This window comes from Micropterus dolomieu, linkage group LG04, assembly GCF_021292245.1.
Source record: "Micropterus dolomieu isolate WLL.071019.BEF.003 ecotype Adirondacks linkage group LG04, ASM2129224v1, whole genome shotgun sequence".
Lineage (NCBI taxonomy): Eukaryota > Metazoa > Chordata > Actinopteri > Centrarchiformes > Centrarchidae > Micropterus > Micropterus dolomieu.
The window spans coordinates 18,293,181-18,319,994 of record NC_060153.1 but is presented as its reverse complement, the minus strand read 5'-3'; the positions used below and the strand labels follow the sequence as shown (position 1 = coordinate 18,319,994).

General features: G+C 41.0%; 1 protein-coding gene and 1 long non-coding RNA gene across 5 annotated transcripts in view; one reads left to right on the top strand and one right to left on the bottom strand.

Moving 5' to 3' along the window:
- LOC123969210 overlaps positions 1 to 218 on the bottom strand; it is an 81,632-nt gene extending 81,414 nt beyond the window's left edge. The window contains exon 1 of the long non-coding RNA XR_006824679.1: positions 19 to 218. This is a non-coding gene — a long non-coding RNA (uncharacterized LOC123969210). The remainder of the gene's footprint in view (positions 1 to 18) is intronic.
- An 11,193-nt stretch (positions 219 to 11,411) lies between these two features.
- LOC123970028 (myosin-10) overlaps positions 11,412 to 26,814 on the top strand; it is a 74,048-nt gene continuing 58,645 nt past the window's right edge. For all 4 annotated transcript variants that reach the window (XM_046047882.1, XM_046047880.1, XM_046047879.1 and 1 more), the window contains exons 1-2: positions 11,412 to 11,578; positions 18,845 to 19,226. In XM_046047882.1, coding sequence (XP_045903838.1) covers positions 18,882 to 19,226 — 345 coding nt within the window. In that variant the 5' untranslated portion in view covers positions 11,412 to 11,578; positions 18,845 to 18,881. The remainder of the gene's footprint in view (positions 11,579 to 18,844; positions 19,227 to 26,814) is intronic.

Sequence of the window (26,814 nt, the reverse complement as noted above, 5' to 3'; positions counted from 1 at the left end):
CAGAACTTTTTCACTTACCAGCCCAAAGCACATGTAACAAGGAGCAGCCCCAGATGAAAAATCATAAGTGTTGACGACTGTCTGGACAGACTGTCTGGTCCAAGGTTTCAGCCACTGGTGATCCGTTACGTTAGCTAACGGTTGCTAACGTTAGCTCATGTTAGCATAACAGGAATGCAACAAACTGATTGCACATACTGCCTCCGGTCATCCCATTGTACAGTTATAAAATAAAGTCACAGAACAGAAAAAACACTGCAAAGAAAGCTGGGCTCTCTCGAACTTTGTAAATTAGTTATTAATTAACAGTTTTTCAATCAACATTGTGCAACGTTGGGCAACGGGCTTCCCGTTTGGTGGGCGTGTCAGAGGTGTTACCCAATCAGCTGCAACACATTTGTAAACACAGCTGTGGTTAAAAATGCAGTAAAAATGAGTGCGCTTGCATACACAACTGTGTGTTCAAAGCACCACTGTTACCATTTAAAAGTATATGTTTTGCTACATTTTGTCCGCTGAATTCAGATCCAATGGTGTCGTCAAGGCCCTTCAGTCGCGCTCACGCCACGCCCCCTTCATATTTCAGCATCGTTTGGCGCCAAAATCTTGTGATGTCCGAAGCTCAGACGTCATCAGTCACGTGGAATGTCATATATGTATATGTGTGTGTGTGTGTGTGTGTGTAGCACACAGGTGGCGTGTGCGCCGCGTTACGGCTGCGCCACGGTTTTGACCCGTCCTCAGCCTGGCGTCAACTCACTCTGGAAGCGTTTCAGAAGCTTTCCACCGGCGGAGCATTTAGCCTGCCCCATGTTGTTGACTTGTTGTTTATTTGTCATTTTGTGTGCTTCTACAACCGATCACAGCACTCTGTGAATGACTATAGTAATTCAATAAGTCATACATCATTCTCCAAACTTGCGCAGGCGCACTGTCATGCCTAGTTAAGGCACCGCCGCTAAATCATCTCTGTCCTCAGTCAAAGCATGAAGGCGTGTCTGCTACCTCACCTCCTCCATCTACACTGACACGCACAGATTCAGATCTGAATATTTTCTATCTTGGTTCAGTTCCCAGATGAGACGCTGTGGAGCGTTTAGCTGCTCAACATGATCGTAGGTGTCATGGACTCCACACAGGTAACAGCTGATCAGGACTTACCTCTGCAGGACCTTTAAGCTGGTTCTGCTGGTTCTGATCCAGTAAGCAGGTCTGTCTGTGTTGCAGGAGCTGGTGTGTCACATGATGATGGGGAGACTGGTGATGTTCAGGAAGGACTCTGCTCAACATCCTCAGTGAGACATTCTCAGAGGACACCTGTGTCCACCTGTCCTTGCGTCGTCTTCTTCGTGTGTTCACAGTTTAGTCTCTAGATTTAGAGCAGTACAGCACCTGTCTATGAAGATTCTCAGTCATCCAAGTCATAGTTATCCAAAGAAGGTTAAAGTCAAGGGCATCTGGACTTGGTTGAAGATACTAGAAGATGTTTTGTCCCTCATCCAAAGGACTTCTTCAGTTCTGACTGACCGGTCGGGAAACTAAGCGCTAACCTCAGTGGGGTCGTTTGCCAGAATCGTAGATACCGCTGGTTCGTTAGTGTTCCTGGCTGCTGTAACGACAGTCGTTATGGTCATTAGGACTACCCAAGGCCAAGACTGAACGACCATTGTTGGCATCCTCACTTGAGACCAAGGTTACGTTTGAGTTTCCTGGGAAGTGATGAAAGGACAGCATTGTAAGTAGGGGATAAGTGTTGGCATAGACCCCCTCCTCTGTTCAGCGACGGCTTCTCGACCCGGGTTAAGATGGCTTCCTTGACACCTCTTTCAAACCATCCATCTTCTCTGTCTAAAATGTGCACCTGGTGGTCCTCAAACGAGTGTCCTCTGTCCTTCAGAAGGAGTTGGCCCTTCTATGTTGAGCCATGCGTTTGTGTAGTGGTTGTTTAGTCTCCCAAATATACATGTCTGTGTATTCCTCACTGCAGTGGACACTAGATTGCTTTTCTTGTGCTTGGGGGTGCGGTCTTTGGGGTGTACCAGCATCTGTCTTAGTGTGTTCTTGGGTTTAATAAACAGGGGGATGTTGTCTTTGTTGAAAATCCTCCTGAGTTTCTCTGATACTCCAGACACATATGGAATCAAAACAGTGTTTCCCATTAATTAACGAGACCATGGCAGCCCGCCATAGTTTCTAAATGATCCGAAAATATTTTTTACAAATCTCGTAATTACATTTCAGACCTCTAAAGGTCTTGTGTTTTGCTCAGCACTACTGTGAGCTCACATACTCGCACACTTCGACTCGAGACAACCACTTTTATTCTGAGGTAACTGTGGTAACGTTAACGGCCTGTTTTTGTCACTCGTTTGTGAGAAGGCAATTAAGCTAACCGCGCCTACATTTGGAGTGCACACCTATTAAAGCCTTTATTTAAAATTCACTGAAACAGCCCAGAGCGAGCTGACAGCCAGGTTAGCGACTTTATCCTGTCAGTTTCTCTCTTTACAAAGAAGTGTTGAAGTATGAGAGTCCTACCTGAAGAGAGGCTGTGAAGTCGTCTTTTTACGCGATACAAGAACCACATGCAACATTAATTATCAAATTGGGTCGGACTCTGGTCGGACTTAATGAATTTAGCGCGAGGATACAAATGTGACAAGGCCTGGTTTTCAAAATAAGGTATCTATACAGTGTGGAAATAAAATTAATTGGATTAAATTCACTGAAAGTATAAAACATTATGTGTCCATTAAAAGTTAAAAACAACATGTTAGGGAAATTACTTATTCTATTTTCTATTCTTTGATTTTAGGGTTTTTGGAAAAATATTAAATTTGTTGACTTTTGTTGCTGTTTCATCACCATTTATAGTTCTACAATGGGTTTATGATCAAATAGTTTATTAGAGCACAACATTGTTTACAAGCTTACAGTTCTTCATAGTTACTGCACCAAATTAATGCATTTAACTTTAAAATGTACAAAATTTTCTACCGGGGGTGTATGCCCCCAGACCCCCCAAGACTGTCCAAGGCCCACCCACCATAGTCTTATAAAATCCTGTGGGAAACACTGCACAATGTTGTTGCATTTCACCCTCTTTTTCCCTGTAGAGGATGAGGAAAAGAAGATCAAAGAATCGTCAGACTCAAAGAACCTTTTGAGGACTACCAGGTGCACATTTTAAACAGAAGATGGATGAAAGAGGTGTCAAGGAAGCCATCTACACCCGGGTTGAGAAGCCGTCGCTGAACAGAGGAGGGGGTCTACGACACTTACACTTACAATGCTGTCCTTTCATTACTTCCCAGGAAACTCAAACGTAACCTATTAGCCTCAGGTGAGGATGCCAACGATGGTCGTTCAGTCTTGGCCTCCGGTAGTCCTAACAACCATAATGACTGTCGTTACAACAGTCAGGAACACTAACAAACGTGTCCACGATTCTGGCAAACGACCCCACTGAGGTTAAATAGCTTAGTTTCCCTACCAGTCAATCAGAACTGAAGAAGTCCTTTGGATGAGGGACGAAACATCTTCTAGTATCTTCAACCAAGTCCAACCTTCTTTGGATAGTACAGCAGCTGTTCCTGGCTCACAACATCCACCTGGAGACAATCATGCCTATCCTGCAGCACCTTAAACATAAAGGTGAGTGATGTCCAGGAAATGATCCCTGTCCTCCAGTCTGATCAGTCTTCTGACTCTTTTGTCTTTGTGTTCCTAAACACCCAGAGGCCTTGTCCTGTCTGCTGCTGCTGCTCCGCAGAGAGAAGTACGACAGGAACACACTTGGACACTCGTCTTAGAGACTCCTGGGTCCCCGTTAACGTCGCTGTCTGTGTGTCCCAGGTCCAGTGAGGAGATGGTGAAGATGGTGCTGAGTCGTCCCTGTCACCCAGAGGACCAGTTCAGCACCAGCATCCTGAGAGACTGGGCGTCCAATCACAATAACACGCTGGGAGAACGCATCAAGGCCCAGCTGATCAAGAACAACAACCAGCCCTGCAAGAGACAGAGATGAGGACAGACAGAGACGGACAGACTGGGACTGGTGAGGACAGATTGATTGCTTCAAAAGGGATTGATAACTGATAGCTGATTCATTGTGTCTGTCTCTGCCAGTCTTCACTCAGACCCCGATCCTTTGGCTCTGCAGCACCAACTGGACTTGGTTGAAGATACTGGAAGACGTTTAGTCCCTCATCCAAAGGACTTCTTCAGTTCTGACTGACTGGCAGGGAAACTAAGCGATTTAACCTCATTGGGGTCGTTTGCCAGGATCGTCGATACTGCTGGTTCGTTAGTGTTCCTGGTTGCTGTAATAACGATCGTTACAGTCGTAGGTAGTAGGACTACCCAAGACCAAGACTGAACGACCATCGATGGTATCTTCCCCTGAGGCCAATAGGTTACGGCTTCCTTGACTCCTCTTTCAAACCATCCATCTTCTCTGTCTAAAATGTGCACCTGATGGTCCTCAAACGAGTGTCCTCTGTCCTTCAGATGTAAGTAGACTGCAGAGTCTTGACCTGAGGAGTTGGCCCTTCTTCCTCACTGCATTTGACTGCATACACTAGATTGCTTTTCTTGTGTTTGGGTGTGCGGTCTTTGGGGTGTACCAGTATCTGTCTTAGTGTGTTCTTGGGTTTAAAGAACACAGGGATGTTGTGTTTGCTTCTCTGATACTCCAGACACGTATGGAATCACAATGTTGTTGCGTTTGAACTTCTTTTCCTCATTCCCTGTAGTTTTGTTCTTCTTGGATCTTTTGGCTGTTTTCACAAAAGTCCATTTAGGGTATTCACAGGCTGTAAGTGCCCCCTTCAGGTGGTTCTGTTCCTTCTCGCTGGCTTGGGCGCTTGTTGGTATGTTTTCCGCTCTGTGGTGCAGTGTTCTCATGACCCCTAGCTGTAGATGTTTGCCACAATTGGGGATACCGGTAAGCCCATGGCGCAGCCATGCTTCTGTCTGTAGAATCCCCCGTTGTACTGGAAATAGGTGGTGTTTAGACAGACGTCGAGTAATTTACAGATCTGGTCAGGGCTGAGGCTAGTTCTGTTGTCCAGGATGTTGTCTTGTGTTAGCCGTTTCCTTACGGTTTCTACTGCTTCTATGGTGGGGATGCAGGTGCACAAAGAAGTCACATCATAGGATACCAGGGTTTCATCTGGATCCAGTTTTAGTCCTCGAACTTTGTTTACAAAGTCAATGGAGTTTTGGATGTGGTGAGATGTGTTTCCCACCAAAGGAGCTAAGATGGTAGAAATGTGTTTGGCAATGTTGTAGGTCACCGAGTTAATGCTGCTGATAATCGGCCTGAGTGGGGCTCCTTCTTTGTGTATCTTGGGTAGTCCATAAATGCATGGAATGGCTTCTCCAGGATACAAACGGTAATATTGTTCACGGGTGATGGTGTTGTCCTTCTGTAGCTGTTGTAGACATTCTATGGCCTTTTTCTTGAATCCGCTGGTTGGGTCTCGTCTCAGTGTCTCATATGTGTTTGTGTCCATTAGTAGTGTGTTGACCTTGTTCTGGTAGTCCGCTGTGTTAAGGACTACCGTGCATCTTCCTTTGTCAGCAGGTAGGATAGTGATGTTTTGATCCTTGCTGAGAGATATCACAGCCTTCCTTTCCTGGATGGTGAGGTTGGAAGGGGGGGCCTTTGCATTAGAAAGGGCTGCAGATACCTTTTAGAACTTGAATATTGGCAGTTGTACCAAAGTTGACGGCGAACCGAGAATGTATTGTAATACAGAAGGGAGGTGGTTTTCATGTTGCCTATTATTTATATTAATTTCTACAAATGTATAAAGTAGTAAATTAAGACACAAAAGGCAAAAATGAACTGTCCTATCTGTAATGATTCTGAGGTCATGTGTTTTCCTGCCATTATAAGGTGGTGAGGATTAAAACTGCTTGATGCTGCACCATGAATATAAAATCGCTGTGGAGAGCATCAAAACTAACCAAATGAATTTTCCCAGATCTAATGGTTAGAATTCTACCCCAGTAGACTTATTTAGCAAGTTTAGCTTTTAGGGTGTAGTTTATTATTGTCTCCCTGTCTGCTCCCCTGAGTTTATCCATCAGCAGTAGGTTTAGGTTAGTAAGTTTTATAAAGTCACCGAAAAGACACAGAACTTGTTTTATTTTTTTCCATTTTTCACATCAGCAAGTGCACCACATGCCAGTGTGTTAATTACATAACTTGTCAATGTCATCGTCCATCCCGTTGTTTCATTGTTGACATCGTCCAATGCCAATTTTGTAGACATCACTCAACCCTAATTTGAATACATTGATTTACTCTGCAAGTAATTTTGTGACTGCATTTCCTTTGTGCGTTTTTTTTTTTTTTTTTTTTTTTTAAGTTGTGATACAGGTTTTAAACTTCATCATTATGAATCTGGAGATAGAGAATGTATAACATTACTGCAAAAAAGGATGAAAACAAATTGATTATCAAAATTGTTGCTGGTTAATTATCTGATCAAGCAGTCCATTACTTTTTTATCTATTCAGCTTTATGCAAGATGTGTCTTTTTCTGGGTCTGTTCAATGTAGAAATGATGTTGTGAGAAGATGATACTAATAAAGGGAATTGTAATAATGGAGTTGTATTCATATTTTTCAGGACTACTATCTGAAAATGGGCATTTTGTAAATTTCAAGTTGACTAGTAGTAATTTGGGTGAGTGAGTTTAGCACAATTTTTTTTTGAGTAGATTTCCCTCAGAGTATAAGTTGTGTACAATTACATTTATTGAGTAAAGAATTGGTGGAATTTAAGTATTATATTTAAAGTTTACTCATATTATTACCACTACTTAAAGTTTGAGGTAATCACTTTCCACAAATATTTTGAATATTCTGAACTTATTTGGGTTTAAAGTTTATGTATAAGAACTGGCACATAGCTATATATGTGTATTCATAAAAACAGGTAAGTGTATGTGATTATTCCACAATATCTCAGTGTTCCATCATTACACATTAGGTCCATGGAAACTAGTCAGAGCTGTAATGACAGTAATCCACAGGGCAACAGTGGTCCAGAAAGCAGGATACTTATACAGAGCACAACAGAACTGATATGACGGCTGGAGTGGTGCCACCTCAGCACCCCATACCTCTGCTGTCCATCTCTCTGCGTGAGGTAGATGAGTTGTAGAGTTTGATTGCCACAGGAAGAAATTATTTCCTGCGGCATTCTGTGGTTCATCTGGGTGGTAACAGTCTGCTGCTGAAAGTGCTCCTGTGCCTGACCATCATGGAGACGGTGAGAGTCACTGTGCATGATGTACTGTAGTTTACGCAGCACCACCACCAAAGTATCAAGCTCCACCAAGCTTCCAAAAGCTAATGAGCTTTGTGAAGAACTTCAGCATGGTCCTGCAGACATTGAATGACCTGAGCCTCTGCAGAAAGTACAGTTTGCTCTGGCCCTGCTTATACACAGCCTCAGAGTTCTTAGCCCAGTTTATTGTTCACGTGGGCTCCGAAGTACTTCCCTGGATGGACATATAGGTACAGAGGGTAATTTCTTCCTGCTGAAGTCCACCACCAACTCCTCATCTTGACACTGTTAAGCTGCAGGTGGTTTGGCCCACACCACTCAATGAAGGGCGCAACACCTGGCTACTTCCCGGTTCGGGCCGGTGATCTGATTGGTGCAGCGTCTGGCAACCTCCTCCAATCATCTACCGCCTTCCAGATCATCCCCAGTTTAAAAAGCTGCCTCCTTGTTGAACTTGGCAGTTGTGATTTTGCTCTTGATTAACGTTTGTATTGTGGTAAAAGTGTTAACTTCTGTAGGAGCTTCAGTTCACTGATTTAAGTGTAAGATCCTAGTGTCCCTGTGTTACCTTACTCTGTGATCTGTGGTAAGGAAATTGGGCAGGGATCTAATTGGGGTTAACTGACACCAACTTGACACCTGTAGTTTCATTTTATGTTAGACACACTAGGTTTAGAGGGTGCTGCTCATTTTGTATTTTGATTATTGATGATGGCTCAGAGAGAGTTTTGTATAATTTGATTTCGAAATAGCAAATGGCTCTCATTTTGATAAATGGAGTGACCTCTTTACGTTATATTTATTTGTTTGAGTTAGCAGCATCCACCAGCCCTTTTTCTGTTCTTTTGTAAACCCTGCAAATAACTTACCAAAAACATTGTGGTTCATGTTGCTTCCCTTTTCCCCACGAGCCGGGTCGCAACTGTGTGTGTGTGTGTATAAATAATCAATCATACTTTTTATTGTTGTGAGGGGAAAAGAGATCTTGACTCCAATGTTGCACTAGCATGATTTGTTTCCTGCAGAGAAAGTGAGACAGGAAAGTGACTTCTGTTGCAATGAAATGGTTCAATTGATTCTAAAATTACTAAACATGTGATTTGCTAGCTTAAAGTGGATTTAGTTTTATGTTACTCTTTAACTTGAGGGAAGCAACGTTCAGTATAATATTTTAAAAAACTTGCCAAACAAAGTTTTGATATTTTGTAAATTGGTAAATTTCAGTACTTTGAAAGTTGGAGGATTTGGAAGATGAGTCAATAACAAGTTGTCTTAATATGTTTTTTAATAACCATAAAAATTTGTTTAGGCTCACTTATGGAAAATATGTTACTCAAGATACTGCCAGCTTAATGGGCTTTGATAGTAAAAATGGCGCTGAGAAACTCACCATTTTTGACATACAGCAGACAGAGCAACATGAGTATCCATTCCTAGGTTCGTTTTCTGGCCACTTATTGAGTGAAAGTCTAGTGTTGGCTCACTTTATATTTCTCGTCTCCCAACATCTGGAAAAAAACATTGGACTTTCTTTGGCTTGCAAAATGTTTGACATTCTTCACCAGCCGCTGATTTTCTTGCTTAATGCTACATCTCTTTGGCATATCACACTGGGCTTTTAGCCTGGCATAAAGTTAGCTAACCTAGCTATGCTTGGGGCAGCTTCACCTGGTTTTATAACTATTACACTTTTTGATTCAACATTGTTTAATATGAATCTAACAACCAGAATATCTGCTCACCTCAGCCCCAATGCCAGCAAGTTACCACTAGCCCCAGTATTCCCTCTCATGTAAGTTAAAAGCAGTCTTTTATTCAGGTCACAGAGGAAAGCATAAGTTTCTCAAAAAATTATTAACCAACAAAACACTAACCTGAAGATCTTTTCAGAATCATCAGACTCTTCAAAGACCCTTTTACATATAAAAACTTCAGTCTGCTGCACAATAAAGAAGAGTTTCAACCTGTTTCCCATATCTGACAGTTTCCTATCCAGTTAACTTGGGAAACAGTTAAAAATATATTTTTTATCATGCATCTGACTGATAAAAACTTTCAGAACAGTCTTTTTAAATGACCTTGGCATTTTTAAAGCATAGCCAGTTAATTAACTTTTAGAGAAACAAATGGTTACCTCTTTGACTCCAATGTCTGCTAATATAAATTAGCTTACATCTTCATAGACATTGAAATGACTAGTTTCATTTCCCACCTACAGTATTGACTTTGAATTAAATCCTGTCTAATACCAAACCTTATCTGGGTTCCTTGAGGACATTTTATCAAATAACTTTTAATCCAAACCATTCTGTCTGACAACTGCTTCACAGCGGATCTCTGGCTCTGTTTCATGGCCAGTTAGATAATTTAGAGAAGAAAAATGCTGCAGTTCCTGCAGGATACATGTGGACAATGTGTGGCCACATTAGATTACTGAGGAGCAATAATGGCAGAGAGTAAATAATTTATCTAAATTATAAACAGCACCTTTACAATTTATTATTAATAAATAATGCCAATCCATGCAACACTTTAAAAGTTCAAAGAACTTATAACACAACACATAGTAAACACATAAATACGACTGACTTAATTTTGTGCCAAATCCTAGATTTTATTGGGCTGAATGCAAGTCCAGTAAGTTCAATAAGCACAAATCTGTAGCAGTAAACTTTAAGTTGGATTTGATATAATAACACAAAGATGAGTCAGTAAACAATGATGAACTCATTTAATTTCACATTTAGGATCACTGGAAATTATTTGGATCAAGATTTGCTCTCTGCTCTGTTTTGTTTAGTTTCTACTAAAGTAAGCAACTCTTTTCTATCATCATTATCGGTCTATTTTACATGGAGGCCATGCTCTGCATTAGCAATATCTGTCTTTATGCAACAGAGGGCACTATTTTAACACACTAAAATGTGTTGCCAGTCTGAAAAACAAAGAATGAACAGGACAGACATAATAAATTTAACTGTTTCCAGGATATACTTGAAGTCCTGGGTTGCAGCTGGTGACAAAGGTTGACTGAGCTTTTTTCAGTTTTAGCTCCCAGACTTTGGATTGAGAGTAGACAGGCTGTTACAGGTCTGTAACATCTTTTTAGTCCCTTCTACAACATTCTTTTAGAAGAAAGGTATTATGAATATTGTAACTAATATGTTTCTTGTGATATACCTTTCCATATTTGTAATTTTATATATTTCTCTATTTTTTATAAAATGTTATCCTACCGTGTCTGATGATCTCATGGATCTCATCATCATTTTTATGATTTCATAGTCCCATTATTTATTATTACTTATTATTTAAATTGTTTTCTTTTCTCCTTTTCCCTGTAAAAACTGTGCATTCAGCAAAAGCACTACGCAAAAACGTGTTTTTAGAAAGATATACAGTATAATATAATGTTTTTATTTAAAAATAAGAAAAATTAGATAACATTAAAAAAAAGAATAAAAGACAAATAAGATAACACGTTATTGATGGGGGCGGGGTAATGTTGTAGCATAAGAAACATAAAGATAAAAACGGACTTCCGACAGAAATAGAACTGCACCATAATCAAAATTTAATAAAGATAAATATACACCCATATAAATGATTAAATAGAGAAGAGAGTGAAGAGTAGAAGTAGGAAAATCTATGCAAGAAATCGAAATAAGAAAGCCATTTTAGGATATAGGAAAATAGACTAGTAAACAGTAGCGTAGGGTATGATGTATAAAATGACATATCTAGTACAATAAGATAATGTGTGTAGTGTCAATTGTTCTTGGATTTGGTCATTTCTTTGACCATGTGTATCTCTATAAAATTTAAAAATATAAATCTTTTTCCATTACTTATAAGAGGACTATAAAATCACTGAAAAAAAATTAATGTTCTACAAGGACCATATAAAGCCATAGCAGCAGCATCCACCGGTCTGCAGGTGTCGATTTCTTGGGCGGCAGTCGTCAAATCTCAAAGTTTTGGGATGGAAATTATTATTGACCAATCGCGGTTAGGCTTCAGACTTTAACAGCCAATCACATTCCAGAAATTTGTTGCAGGCGTCGCCCCCCTAAAAAAAGAGTGCGGCGGTGCGGTGCATCCTCCCCGGCCGGCGAGAGTTCGGTTGAGAGGGTGTTGGATGGTGGGGGAGTACCACTGATGAGAGAGCGGACGAAAGAAGAAGGGACTATTTTAGCACGCATTGGATGATTAAAACATTTACCTTGTTGGATACCGATAAACACCTGGGCCGGGTTTCTTCATCTACTGTGTGTGGTGAGTTCAGAAGAAAAGCCGTTTCAGTGAGGATGTTAGCAACAGTAACCGTTAGCTAGCGGATTATTGTGCCATGACTTTTCAATGATGGGGAACCATCAGCTCTGCTAATGTTAGCCGGCGCCGCGGAGCCAACGTGCTGTTTATTTTAGTCAGATATAGTCTTAAACTAGTATTTTGTTGCAGGTATCTGTTTTAGAAGTTGAGTCTTTATGAGCTAACGTGAAACGGTGTGGTCATTGTCCGCTTGCTTTTATCCCCACCCAGACAGACGTCTTTGAGCCACCCACACCCATGATGGGAGACTGCTCAGTTCATCCCTAAAACTCTCATTTGCATAGAAATCAGACTCTTTATGAATTGTTGTTCATCTTCTGATTGCTTAAAGTAACAGTCGAGCCACTATAGACCTCTCCAGTTGTGGTTAGTTGGTTAATCGGAGCTGTTGAGTCCTGGCAGGCATCTTTTCGAGCGGGTGTGATGTGAGGCTCAGCACGCCAACTTTAAGCTAACGTTAGCAGGCTAACCTAGCTCATGCAGCTGTTTGGCCCAGCCGGGCTATATCAGTCCACGCTAGCTAATTGCAATATCTTGACTCTCTCTTGTTGAAATGTCCTACCGTATGTGCGGTGTGCTGTAGACTCCCGTGGTATGGAGCTGAATTAGGGGATAAAAGTTGCTGTTTTCCATCTCAGAGTGAGGGGATGCAGTGAGTAGCCAGCAGCCACACTGATCCCCCCCATCCCATCCCATCCCATCCCATCCCATCCCATCCCTTGACCTGACCCAGATTCTTTTCTAACCAGCGCCTGGTTTAAGCATGGGACTTGATTGTAGGTTAAATATCTCTGAGCAATCATCAGCTGATGTTGTCTTAGATTAATAAAAAGCAAGCTGGAGAGGTGCTTCTTGATTGTGGATCAGCTGTTTGAGAGCATCATGCCATGTTTTTACAAAGTTACTCTGTTCTGTCTGTTTTCTGCTCAGTTTGTGGATATGTATTATTTTATCATTTATGTTGTAGTTGTATCCTCCTCCTGAATTACATAATCTTAAAGCCACTCTCCAGTCATTTCGTAGTATGTGTAGGACTGCAGGACTACTTGTCAATTAAATATGATTAATTTAATTGACAAGTAGTCCTTTTGGTCTATGAAAAAAGTTAAAACATGCCTGTCACCTAAAGCCCAAAAGATATTTTATTTTATTAGGGCTGCATTTAACAGTCATTTTCATTGTCTATTTATCTGCAGATGATTTCCTTGATTAATCATTTTACCTATAAAATCTTAAAATCTTAAAATGCCTAAAGCCAATTACAACATCTTCAATAGCTTGTTTTGTCCAGCCAACTGTTGAAACCGGTAATGTGTTAATTTACTATCAAAGACGACAAAGAAAAGCAGCAAATCCTCACACCTGAGATGCTGAAACTAGGAAATCTTTGGAAATGCTGGCTTGAAAAATGACCTAATTAATCTATCATGCTGAAAAAATGTCTGCCAGCTGACAAATCGACTAATCGTTTCAGAGCCAATTATATGATTTAGAAGTGAATGCCTTGGTTTATGGTTCAAAAATGTTTTTATTACACAACACAGACAGGGTTCCCTTGGCTACTGAAAAGGCTCAAATGGTGAAGTTACTGTACATGTGGGTTGGTTCTGCAGAGGGATGGAGGTATAAAGGCTTGAACACCACACACACCAGTCTGTGTGGGCCAAAAATATTGCCCTAAAGCAAAAGGAAAGACAGCGAATGCATCCAACTAAAAGACAGAACACAAATAACACACCTTGTATTTTTATTTGGTTTGAATGTCTTTCAATTTTCTTTCAATTTCTTTCACTCTGTTACAGTTTATAAGAAATGAGGATTCAGAAATCTATCTGTAAATACTGACTGTGACACTAGTCTTCTTCATACATCTAGTATATACGCACACAGGTACACAGAGAGGGTCCGATGCTTTCAGATGGCCCACATTTTTCGACTAGTACATTAATACAAGGTTAGCCATCAAAAGTCCCTACTGAGTTGTGACAGACAAACAGCAACCACCATGGATGAGTGATAAGCTGTGAAACTTTAATCAGACAGGCACTGAAATATACTTATTAAATCTACAAAGTCTAGAAATGATGGCATTTGCCATTGAAAGCCTAACTTCTCGTGGAGGAAATATATAGTTTTTGTTGATTGAGGGATTCCAATGCCTTAAAATGCAATCTGAGTTTTCTTGGACTCAGCATTTAGCAGCCATTAGAGAAGCTGCATTATCCTTAAAGCACTTTACCATCAGCTTCAATGTTCAGCTGTATTGATTGCAGCTTAGTTGAATCAATATCTGAAATCCTCAAAATCTTAGTCATGGTGCTACCATTCAACAGTTAGATCTAGTGGAGGTAGTTTGGTATTATAGTTGGTTGCAGAGCCGGCGTCAGACTGAGCTCAGCAGGGGGGCATTTATTTTCAATGGGTGGGCACTAGTGATGGGGAATTTTTTCAGATATTCTATAGGCCTAGGCCTAGTTATTATTGATGCTGTCTTTTCTGTAAGTAATTAGCCTGAAGTGATGCAAACCAACTCCTCCTAAACCGACCCTGAGCACCTCTTTAAACAAAGTTAACACTGCAAACGTAGTTTAACTGCTAGCTCACTGACATGAGACACATCTTAATTCTAGTTTGCTCTACCATAAGCGTTTACACTATGCTACTACTAAAAAAGCACCATGTAGGCTACCATTATCAATGGTAGCGGCGGGGGGGACGTTTCAGGACAACGGACAGCGCAAAATGGAAAAAAACGGAACTAGCCTAATAGGCTAGTTCCGTGTGCTAGTTAATAGGCTAGCCTACTATATTGATAGTCTAATCAAAACACAGCAAAACTAGAAAATAGTGAACTTTGACAGAAGGCTACATACTACCAGTTAGATAAATAAGATAACAACCGGCCGCTTGTGAGCTGATAGGAACTTCTTGAAAATATTGAAGTCTGGCACGAAGCACTCCTGTGTTCTGAGAACACATATTTGAGAGTGGAGAACGAATGTTCTTAGGTCGCGGTAGAAGCACCAGATACCATGGCCAGTTGGAGTGCCGTCAACACAGTGGGCCTCAAGCGTTTAGTGATGTTTGGACAACGATGTTAGCGTCCGTGGAGCCACAAACTAGCCAGTTGTGCCGAATTCTGCCTGCCTGCCTAGAATTGCATGCACCTCGCAGGTGGTAACGCTAATTCATGCTGCGAAAAGAGGTGGATGCATAATTCGGCAGAACAAGATGTTGTAGGTTACCTGCCGAGATTTGCATCCACCTCTTTTCTCAGCATGAATTAGCGTTACCACCTGCGAAGTGCATGCAATTCTAGGCAGGCACCTCTTATGGTCATTTTTAGACACTTTGCTGTGCACAGTGATCAAATGTTATTATCAACACATATTTTTGCTGAATCATAAGGAATGCTACTTACTACTTAGTATACTACTTAGTATAATAAAATATTAACAACTCTAAACGGTCATAAAATAAGCTACTTACAATTATTTATGACCACCGATGTACCCCACAAACAATACTATAGCATTTAAAAGCAGTTTTTGGAGGTGCATACAATTCTTGGCAGGCAGTCAGAATTCGGCACAACACCGGGCTGTCCTTATCTAGCTGTATCTACAGTCATTTGAGATTCAGAGTTAGGTTTTATAGGTGTGGGTGAAGCCGCTGGGGTATGGAACCATTTTCTAATGTCCACTTTCGAGCGTTTTGAACTGCTTGCTTTGTTTTGATGTGCACTGCCGCCAAGAATCTACTGCTAATTTCATGCATGTACCAAAGTGCGTTGGGAGGGGGAAAGCAGGGGGGTTTCCTCACAGAGCCACACTGAATTTTTTGTTAGTTAATTAGTTGAAAACTAAAAGCTGTTTGTAAATGTATATATTTGTTGCTCAATGAAATGTAAATTAAATAAAAATTATATTGTTTTGTAATTTATTGTAATTCTATTTGGGGGGGCATAAAATACTTTAACGCCGACTCCAGTTGGATGACATGGTAATATGTACAGTGATATGATCATCAATGAGAGGTTTTTCTGAACCTGTTATATACCATGGTAGTGCTCACTTTAACGTCCCTGGTTGAATTTGGCTATTGTCAGTTTCACAACCCGTTTAAGACATTCTTGTCCGGTTATTTTACCTATTAACAATTTCGGAATTATTTTTCCAGAAAATGTATTATATTGTGATAACAATCAATATAAAATTACATATATTGTGATATACGAGTACTATATTCTTGCATGTCTTCCACTCAGAAAGGGCTGTCTCTTAAATGCCAATGATTTAAATCAAATCACATTATTTTTTTCAGTTGAATCACGAATCACAATTTAAAAAAAAAAACTTTTTAAAGCTGCATCATTATACATAGAACAACACATGATAACAGCATGGTGGGCTATACATTTCATAAACCTTGTTCTATCCCGAAATTTCCAATCTACTCCTCAAAACTAACTGTAATGGAAATAGATAAGGGAGATGGAAATGCAGGGCATCGCAAAGTCAGCTACACCGTTCTGTGTCACAGACTCTTCTCCCGACAGCGCTGTCTCACACAGGATTTTAAAACTGAACTGTGACCAGGACACATACTTATTATCTCTTTTCACTCTGCGGAAAAAAATCAAATATTTTGCCTAATCCAGGCGACTCGCAGGCGACCTGGAAAATTCTCATTTAGGTACTGCTTTTTCACAGAAGACATTTTGGCATCTCGCAGTAGGAAAACCACAAGTGTAAATAATAAAATGAATGATAGCTGTTTCAGTTTCATGGTCCTCGTGTTGTGCATGTTGGCTCACTATCATGACTTACTGGGATGCCCGGATGGAACAGAATTTGAGGGAAAGTCCTTGATAAACATGTTTTTCCCTTAATGAGCCATCGTTAATTTTATTGGTAACACCTGTGCTGTTCCTACTATGACAAGTCAAGATGTCTGCTGTGAAAATATGAAGGTATGAGCACCTGTGGCAGTGGAATATGTCATGGGAAAAAGTGCTTTAGATTTATTTCTCTCCCCCACAAACAAGTGCATAAATCCTATTCTTCAAATCACTAAATTAAGAAACTCATGGCCTAACATTTTTACTACAGTTGCTGCACTGAATATGGTGCAAAACACATTCACACACCCGCAACCTAAAATCTCCATTATTATAGGAATTATGTTCCATCGGGACGGCCAATCACATCTTGAGGGATAGAGATAATTATACATTGATCCTACGTGTCTAAAGCTTCATACTGATATTTACAGTTTAAACTAAGATGACACATTATGTGCCACAATTTAGTGGAACTGCTCTGCCGACAGCTGTCTTGTTGGCACAGCTTCACAGTGTTGGTCTGTAAAAAAATACAATAAAGGACAAAAAAGAACGTCCAGTCATAAAATGAAGCACATGCAGAGGTTTTAGTGTGACTTGAGGCAAAAAACACTGTTCAAAGAAATGATTGACAGCGCATACAGGTGGTAACTTTAGATGGTGCTGAGTAACAAACTAATATCAATCCAGGATTTAAATTCTGACATACAGTGAACCTCTGCTAATTCATGCGCTTTGATAAGAATAAATCAATGAGGACATAAAACAGCGTGTCTGGCTTTGCAAAAGGAGGAGACAGAGAAACTCAGGGAACCTGTAGGTTACTAGAGTCAGTTGGCAATTCAACCAGAGTTTTACTAACTCACTTTTCACCAAAACTCCTTTCTGAGCTGAGCACATAAAACAACCTCCATGCTTGAGTCAAACAGTTAACTCACAGTTAGGGCTGCACGATTAATCTAATTGCAATCGCGATGTCGTCATGTGCGATTACTTAACCGCAAAAAGTGTGCGATTTAAGCAGAAAAAGTGTGCTGTGTGTGTGAGACTCTCAGTTTGCACTGCAGTCTGCTCATTATCTCCGCCCACACTGGGCTCTCGCATGTGCCCCTAAAACAGATAATTACGAACCACAAAAAGTAATATATGGGCAGTGAGCGAGTAACGTTAAAGATAACAACCTACCATAACCCCCCCTCCCTGCCCCGACGCTAATCGTTCAAAACATATCTGCACTGGCTTTGGATGGCTGGCCAGTTAACGTTAGCTGTATTAATAGTTTTTATTTTTCAACTTTTCATAAAGCTATAAAGCCGATGTCATTCACTTCTCGTCAACCGACCAATCACAGCCTGGATGGGGCGTGACATTATAAATAGTTTGACGTGCTACAGCAAATCATTAAATGTTGAACAATATGATTATTGACAAGTTAATATAGATAATTTTGCTTGCACAAGGATTAAATAAATAAAAACAACCCACAGAAATGAAACAGTTGTAACTAGATTTAATATTCAACTAGTGGTAAAATAGTATAGCCTACATGAAATTATAATAAATATAGTAATTAATATATTAACATTATACTAACAGTATATTATTAACTGAACAATATGCTCTTTATTTAATGTTATAATATTATACTAATAAACTCATTGACACTAGTTCCTCCTCCAGGTTGTGGAAAGAGCCTGTACAGTGGACCGATGTAGATTTAGATCCAGGATGCCGCTGTGCCAGTATTTGCCTCCTCCTAAGAGCAACATGCATGCCTTGTTCTGTTTTACATCTGTTTTACTAAAGTTATTGTTATAAATATTGTTTAACTTTGTTCAAGTTGAGAAAAACACATTTCAAAATGACAGTATTTTGTGCATTTTCCTTGACAATCAAGCAAGTAGAGTCATGGTACCATTTATTCCATTATAAACGAATCGCAATATTGTCCACAATAATCACAATATGACTTTTTCTCCGAATCGTGCAGCCCTACTCACAGTCCTTCAGAAGTACTCAACACTCTGATACAAAAATTCTTTCAAATTCAGCATCGCCGAGGCTTTCGTCTGACAGAAGTGGGCGTGGTTTCATCTCAATTTGGAAAAAAACGTTGGATGCTGACAGACGTCAAAATGAACTCCTGTGATTGGCTAAAAGAGTTCTCTGATCTCCAGGTGCCTTTGCTTCACATTTTACATAGTGCAAAAAGTGAACTTGAAAGGCCTATTAAAAGGATATTTTACACTCTTGAGTCACACATGCTCTATAAAGTGAACGGTGTGACATTGGTCAGCTGCATGAATTCTTATTGTAGCATTTTCTTTGTTGGTCAGATAAACATGATAATTTTCTCATCTCTACAGGTGGCCTAGTGTGTTCTGTTTCTGGTCTCCAGCAGCAATGTCACAGAGGAGTGTGCAGGAGGACCCGGAGCGGTACCTCTTTGTGGACCGCGCCGTGGTCTACAACCCGGCCGCACAGGCTGACTGGACTGCCAAGAGGCTAGTATGGATCCCATCAGAACGCCACGGCTTTGAGGCTGCTAGCGTTCGCGAGGAGCGTGGAGATGAGGTGGTGGTGGAGCTGGCAGAGAATGGGAAGAAGGCGGTGGTCAACAAGGATGACATCCAGAAGATGAACCCGCCAAAGTTCAGCAAGGTAGAGGACATGGCCGAACTCACCTGCCTGAACGAAGCCTCCGTGCTTCACAATCTCAAAGACCGTTACTACTCTGGCCTCATCTATGTAAGTATTTGTCATTCACTCATAACAACTACTTGTAACAACTTGTAACTATGTTCTTCCACACTCTAACCAAATTAAGGGACACCCGAGTAGCTCAAAAAAAAAAAAAAAAATGTATTTATTATGACATGCAGCAAAGGGTCCGGGTTGCTGCAATAAGGACTCAGTCTTGATACTTGTTAGCGCACCATTTGTTTTTGTTTGTTTAAAGAAACCAAATTAAGGTCTGAAAGAATTTTTAATTTGATAATTAGTTTGTTTGATTGATTTTATCACTTTATCTCTTGTCAGCATAAGAGCTGATGTAAACAGTTCCATCAAACTGTCTATTAGCCCCTCAAATGTTTGTCGTACATCAAGTAAGCTCAGCTCAGCGGGAGAAGCAAAGTCAGTGGACAGTGTGGTGTGGTGTAGTTTAGTGCATTTAACCACATGAAGTCTGAATGACATGAGAATCATCAACTTAAAATGTGCGCAATATGCTTATTAAACTCATCTGATCCATTCTTTACAAAAAAATCTACATATCCTAGAATTTCATATTTGAGTAAGAAACAAATTTCCTTCAATGAACAAGCCATCATGTCCTACATAAGCTGCCAATTTCCCTTGTGATTGTGACCCAGTTAATGACATGCATTCCTGGAATAGCCCAGGCGAGGAGCTTGTGCACCACCTGAGACTTCAGGGAGGAGGCAGTGGTTGAGAGGTTCACACTTACAGGCCTCGTCACAAAGACAGAAGTTTGCTTGGCTAAACTAGATTTTACGTTTAGTGTGAGAAGGATGGTTTGTTTCCTTATTCAGTCATTTTGCTCCATTACTTACTTGGTAAATGATTAGGATTTAGACGGTGGAACATCTCCCCACTCATTAAAAGATGTATGTAAAGTAATGTCAGAAAAATGACAAATTAGTACTTTTGTGGTTTTCTGCCTTTGGAAGCTTATGGGTGAAGTCATGATATTTGAAAGGTTAATGAAGACACTATGTATTCTCTGAGTTGATGAGGCATGATTACTTCACTGTCATCATCCAGTAGATGGCCTGCAAAACCACCAGCAAAATGGCATTATGTACCTCAGGGGAGGAATTAAGGGAAAGAATCCATTCGTATGTGTTTTTACTGTTTCAAACGGTCTGTGATATTCAGTTTATTACTACTTTGCACCAGCGTTTGTACTCGACCTGCATCATATGATTTCAGTGTTTCCCACACATAGGCTTTACTTGGGCAGGCACTTTCTCTCTCTCGCAAAAATGGACAACAGACCCGTCTGTGAATTGAATGGTTGATATCAAAAACACCGCTGCACAAACCTGTCCAACACAAGGCTGTCAATGTGAGACCTATCTTCAAAACAGTTATTAGCGAGCATGTAAGGATCCTAGCTAATAAGGATAGCTATGTTAACTTTGTAAAACAGCTGTCGAAGTTAGCACGCTGTGTAACTGGTAGTCAACAGGTGCGTTCGAGATAACTGGCTGACTTTCGCCGACTTGATAGATAGGGGAATAAAAACAGCTCCATCAAGTCAGTGACGTTTTGCAGCGCAGGTGTTGTGCTGAATTCTGCATGCCTGCTATGAATTGCATACACCTCGCGGGAGGTAACGCTCTTTTATAATGAGAAAAGAGGTGGATGCAAATTTCGGCAGGTAGCCTACAACATCCGTTTTGCTGAATTATGCATTCACTTATTAAGGTCTTTTTCAGACACTTCACACGCGCTGTTCACATTGTTTGAAAGCGGTTAACGCCACATGTTTTTGCTGAACCTCAAGAAATGGTAGCCTACTTTTACTAAGTGTAATAATATGTTAGCGATTGTTAACGTTTATTAAACCCCCCGCCACAGTTACGCTGTCAATCTGTGGGAAACACTGGATTTTGGGCGTGTGCAGTCAGTATTGACTACCAGCTATATACAGCGTGCTAGCCTTGAAAACCCAGCTGTATTCTAACATTAACTTCTCCTTAGAAGCTTGCTAATAACTTTTTTCAAGCTGGGTCTCTGACATTGACAGCGTTGTGTTGGACAGATTTGTACAGCTGTGTTCATGAGGGAGAGAGAGTGAGGGAGCAAGAGGGACGAGCGAGAGGATGTGCTGCACGAATGCGCTACGGCGCTCTGCAATCAAATATGATTTTAAATAGGCCTAGCAAAAAAATCGAATATGTGGTGGTCAGCGGTGATATTGTGGCGGTTCGCCACAAATAAATGAACGTATTGGGAAACACTGGCTTAAAAGATGACGATTAATTGATTATCACAGTTGTTGCAGATTCTCTTTTTTTTATCTATTGACCAGTCGTTTTAGTTCTAAATATGTTACATCATGGTCTATTGAGCACACATGTGACACTGCGGTGACCCTCCAACATGACAGAATTAAAATCAAAGTCTGATCCTGTCCTTTGTTTATTTAGATGTTTTTGGTTGTTAACAGGCAAGGTGTAGGTGAGCTCTGCCATGTGGTCGCTGTCTACTGATGGCTCCCTGCCAAGAGGCCGTTTGGTTTGTATCTCCTGAGAGCAGAGGTTTTTTGCCACCGCATTAGAACAAGGAGGACATTACCATGACCTTCAAAAAAAATTTCAAATTTTGTAGATAGAGTAGATATCTCATAGAGGTAATGTCTTTGTAGACCGAAAAAAAGTTAATAAGCGGTTCCAGATTTTGCATGTGCTGTAACAAAACAAGCTACGGCAGTGTAGTCATCAAGTTCACTTCTTTATTTATTCAGCCCAAGTTAAAAGAACATCTGTATTTTCAGAGGGCTTGTAAGGGAGACAGAAGTGACCCCAGCCCTGTCTCTTAGCTTAGGGAGGCCTCTGCTGAGTCACACTGTAACCAAACTGCCTTAACAGAGTTCTTTGTGCTCACTGATAAGCAACAGCTGTCTGCTCAAATAACTGAATTCTTTTTGTCTGTTTTGCTTATTTAATTAACAGCCAAATCCATATCAACTTTTGAATGTTTCTGCTGTTCTGCAGGGTTACAAACATGCCTTTCTTCTGATCCAGTTTGCTCATTTAGTCTATTTTTGTGCCGCTAAATTACCATCTTATTTCTTTACTCCTCAAAGCCAAAGTCCCCACGTGTGAAGCTTATGAACAAGGAGTTTTAAGAGATTTGAGTTGCATGCACGCAGAACTCTGTTGGTCATTTGCTTTCCTGACTGCATGATTTTCTAGCTTACCTTTCACATCAAATCAAGCATAGCATAGCATAGCGCTGACATAACCTCTCTGATGACTTCCATCCACACAGCGGGGCAGTGGATGTAAAGGTGATAATCTTCAAGCTTGTTGACATTAGGGCGTATTAAAAAAGACTTTATTGCACTGAAGAAATGGGCAACTTCCTATACTTAAAACATGTTTCAGTCATTGAAATGTTGATGGATATATGATGTCATGCCTGGCATTGCTGATTAGCATTGTTGACCATATGGTTCAACCCAGTGGCTCAGGAGAGAGGAGGACTGGATATAGCACTGTGATGTCTTATTGAGTGCAGGGCACTCAATGCTCATCCTTTTATTGCACTGGTGGTGCAGAGTGTACATCCTGAAGAGGAAGGCTGGCAGCTTCAGGCTGAGAGGTTTATGTGGATACTTGTATGCCTTTATTGGCAGGCTGTTTCTCTTTTCATTAAGCCCGGCTCTTATTGGAGCATAGGTCTCTTTTGTTCACAGTTGCCTTGACTGGGACTCAGTTGGCTGGGTTTTCCCTATCTTGTGCAGAGGTGGAGACTTTGGTAAAACCCAACTCGATGACTCACACACTTCCCTGCTGACACACTTGTAGAGTTAATGCTGCCTGATGGAGGCGTCACAAGATTTCTGCAACTGTGATTCCTCACATTATTTAGTTGTATTAAGTCTTTTTCTTTGTTACACAGGTTCCACTCCTCTCAGCTGACAAAGCTGCTTGAATTTAGGTGAGCTCCCTCTCGTAAACAGTCAAAAGCACTCAATGATGACAGGTCCGCCATTTTAATCAAATGCTGTGAGACTGAAGAGCACCTCAAGATTTAGAGCAAATACAGAGCTATGAGAATCTTCACTGTCTGTCAGGGCAATATTGGAAATAATTCAAATGTGTTGTGTGAGGCAAATGCATCTCTTCGTTTCCTTGGGAAGTCGGCAAAGATACTTTTGTTGGTTTTAGGGTTTAAAAGACGTGGTAGAGCCCAGTGTACCCAGTTATGTCAGAATGGAGGGCACTGATTCATGCACCCCAGAAAGTGTTTCCCCTTTTCCCATTGAGAGAGACTGAGGCCCTGTTGCTAAGCACTGCTTGGTTCACAGACATTTATTTGGAAATTTCCGGAGGGCAGGGAACCATTTCAACTGTGTCACAGTTCTCCTCTGTTGACGGTTGTGGGCTCAGAGCTGTGTTGACTAGCTCAATCCGATTAATCAGCTCAAAATAACCAAAATTATGTACTCTGAGATTCAAATGAAGTTCAGATATCAGCAGATTCTGTTGATTGTAACTTTACTCTGCGTAGACGTTCTTTTGTGCAAACTCTGGTATCCCCTTGCCCTCAGAGCCCCACTAATCCCTCAAACACCCCCTGGGGTCCACCATCAAGAACAGCCAGCTGAGTCATCCCAGTCTCCACTGTCTGTGGCCATGCTGGGTCAGGAGCACTGATCTGTCTGCCTGGCGCTGTGCCCACCATAGGGGGTTTGGGAAGGGGCTATTATGGCGACGGATCTGTAGTTCCTCTTGAACTACATGTAGTTTTATTTTTACAGGCAGATAAACTTAGCAAGGTGTGAGTACAGACCTCCATAATCATGTACAACAGTGTCGCTGCTGGTGTTTCTAGAATAACAAATCTCTACGTGGCCTGGTTGCAGCACAGATCTGTGTCTGAAGCATCTGTGCACATGGAAGAGGTGGGTGGGTGTGGGGGGGGGGGGGTTGAAGGCCATCTGGTGACATTACCCCCTACCCTCCACACACGTGGGCTGCAGCACCCCACGGTCACCACCAGTGACACCTCTCAAGTGTGTTACTCTTATGTATATATTTCTGAGAGAGTTACGGTTTTAGCCACTCCATTGTCAGCAGTGTTCTGAATTTAATTAAAATCCTCATTTGATTGAAGGTTTTGGGAAATATGGAATAAATTACTATCATCATAATCATTTATTTATTTATTATTATTATTATATATTTTTGTTTTACCAGAACATTTTTGTGATAATCCTATAACTTAATACATCTATCTATGACTATTATAACTTCTGTCGTGTTAAGCGATGTGTATATATATGTGATTATATTGAATCATTGCACAGCCCACATTACAATGTAATTTTTGGCTCCACAGTATTAGACTACAGAGATGTGATATGTATGTGCGAGTGTGTGAACCGCCATCCAGGTGACAGTTGGGATGTGTTTGTCAGAGGTCTTTCTTTCACTCAGACACACACACACACACACACACTCAATCCACTCTTCTCCCACAGCATGCTTTGGTCATGTCACCTTTGTTCCAGATCAACAACCTTGTTAGCTGGCCCTGGGCCCCTTGCAACACACTGGCCACCACAGACAACATAATTTGCAGCCCGACGGTGCACAGAGATCAGAAAGGTGGAAAAAAAAGAGGAAGGGATGCAGCGTAAAGGAGTAAAAAGCACAAGGAATGTTGGTACAACTAATAGAGGATGAGAGGAGGGACTAAAGAACAGTAAACTGTCAAAGAGGTCTGGTTAGCAGAGGGAGGACAAAATGGCTGTGGACACCCTCTTTTCAGACTTTTGATCCCAGTCATTGATGTGTGATTCAAAAAGCCCTAATCCTACAGCATGCACGTTATACTGTGTACCCCATGCACTCCTGAGTTACTGGAGTGCTCCAGCAGCAGCAGCAGACATGTTAGGGATTAACCCTGTCCTGTCTGACTGACTGCATGTCTGACTGCATTGTACAGCTGAAGGACAGATGTACTGTTGTTGATTAAAATCACCACACCTTGCATCTGATTTCTGTAGTTTAGTGAGGAGAAAACGGAGATGGAGAATTGCCACATATGAGGAGGATAAGTGAGTGGAGCAAGAATCTTAAAGTGCAATAATTACTTCTGCGTCAAATCGTCAGGCGACAGCGTAGCCTCTACGTAGCCCCGTAGCCTACGCCGTCGCCTGACGTGCACCTCCTCAAAAATTTAACTACACGTTGAGTCGACGCAGACCGTAAGCTCTGTGATTGGTCGGCTGGGTAGCCTCGCAATGCCTCCGAGCCGACCGGAAGTACCCCGCGCTTTGAGGTAACATTTACTAGCACACTAGTAACACAGTGTATCAATATATTTGACCGTCGTAACCCGAGCGAAATGACTCGTTTCACTATCAGAATGTGATCCATTCTCTCGGTAACATTTGAAAAGGCTACACCAGCCGCACGTTTACAATTTTACCCCCATTTACGTTAGCGGAGGGCTAAACTTGAAGTTAGCCTGCTCGGCCGGCAAAAGTCAACACAGTGGGCGCTACTGCCGACTAGCGTTTGGGGGTGTAATTGCAGAATGACGGACACACCTACGCACAAGTATAAATGCATGGCATAGGTACGCACGTAGACACTACGCAGGAGTATAAATGGGCCTGTAGTAGTGATACTTGGCAGTAAGCCAGCGACTTGCAGCCGTGCATTGTTTTCTGGCATGAACTGTGAATTCATAATCTGCACAACACAACGAGCCTCATGCAAGAACCACTTGTACAAACAGATTTATTTAGAAGTGGCACGTAGTGTACAACAGATTAAAAGAATTTATGGCATTCACCAATTTTGCTGTGTTTTCTCTTCGGTACTTGCAAAATTTAGGAGTGGTCCAGACCTGTTGTGCAAGTCCTGTACAGTCTGCCTTTCTCCACAAGGCAACAAAACACTATATAATAAATTTGGAGTTTAAATATGATACTGAAATAAAATATAACATAAGTATATTAACTAAAATAAACTTAATGCAACGTTAATATTCTGCTCACCAGATCATCATCATTTTATTTGGCATGTTTCACAGCAACTCATACAGTTCAGTAGTTGCTGACTGACAGCTGACTCGCGGTCTCTATGCAGGTCACTGTTCAGTATCATCCTATGTTGCACTCGACTGTGTAACTAAAGATGTTTTCTAATAGTTTTGGATGCTCCAATACCACCACTGATAATTTCTGAAAGCTGGACTTGAAGCTTCACAGTACTTACTCTTTTTGTAACATTTTTGTGAATGAAACTTGCCCACAAGTGCAGCAGAACAGGCAACGTTACACAGCAATTTTAGGAGCATTGATTTTGCTAATAATCAAATCTCACAAAGGCGCACATCCTCTTGAAAAGAATGGTGGCACCCATCAGCCTGAAACAAGCGATTTACGACAAGTTTGTGCAGTTAAGAGAGTGTGGTGAAGCTGTCTTGGGACACTCGCACGAACAAATCTCAGAAAACAGTAACAGAAATTTAGGATAAATATGCGAAAATGTTGCACGACTTTTGTTGTTGTTGTTTTTGCACATAGGAAAACAAAAGTTTACAAAACCAATCATTGTAATAGTAA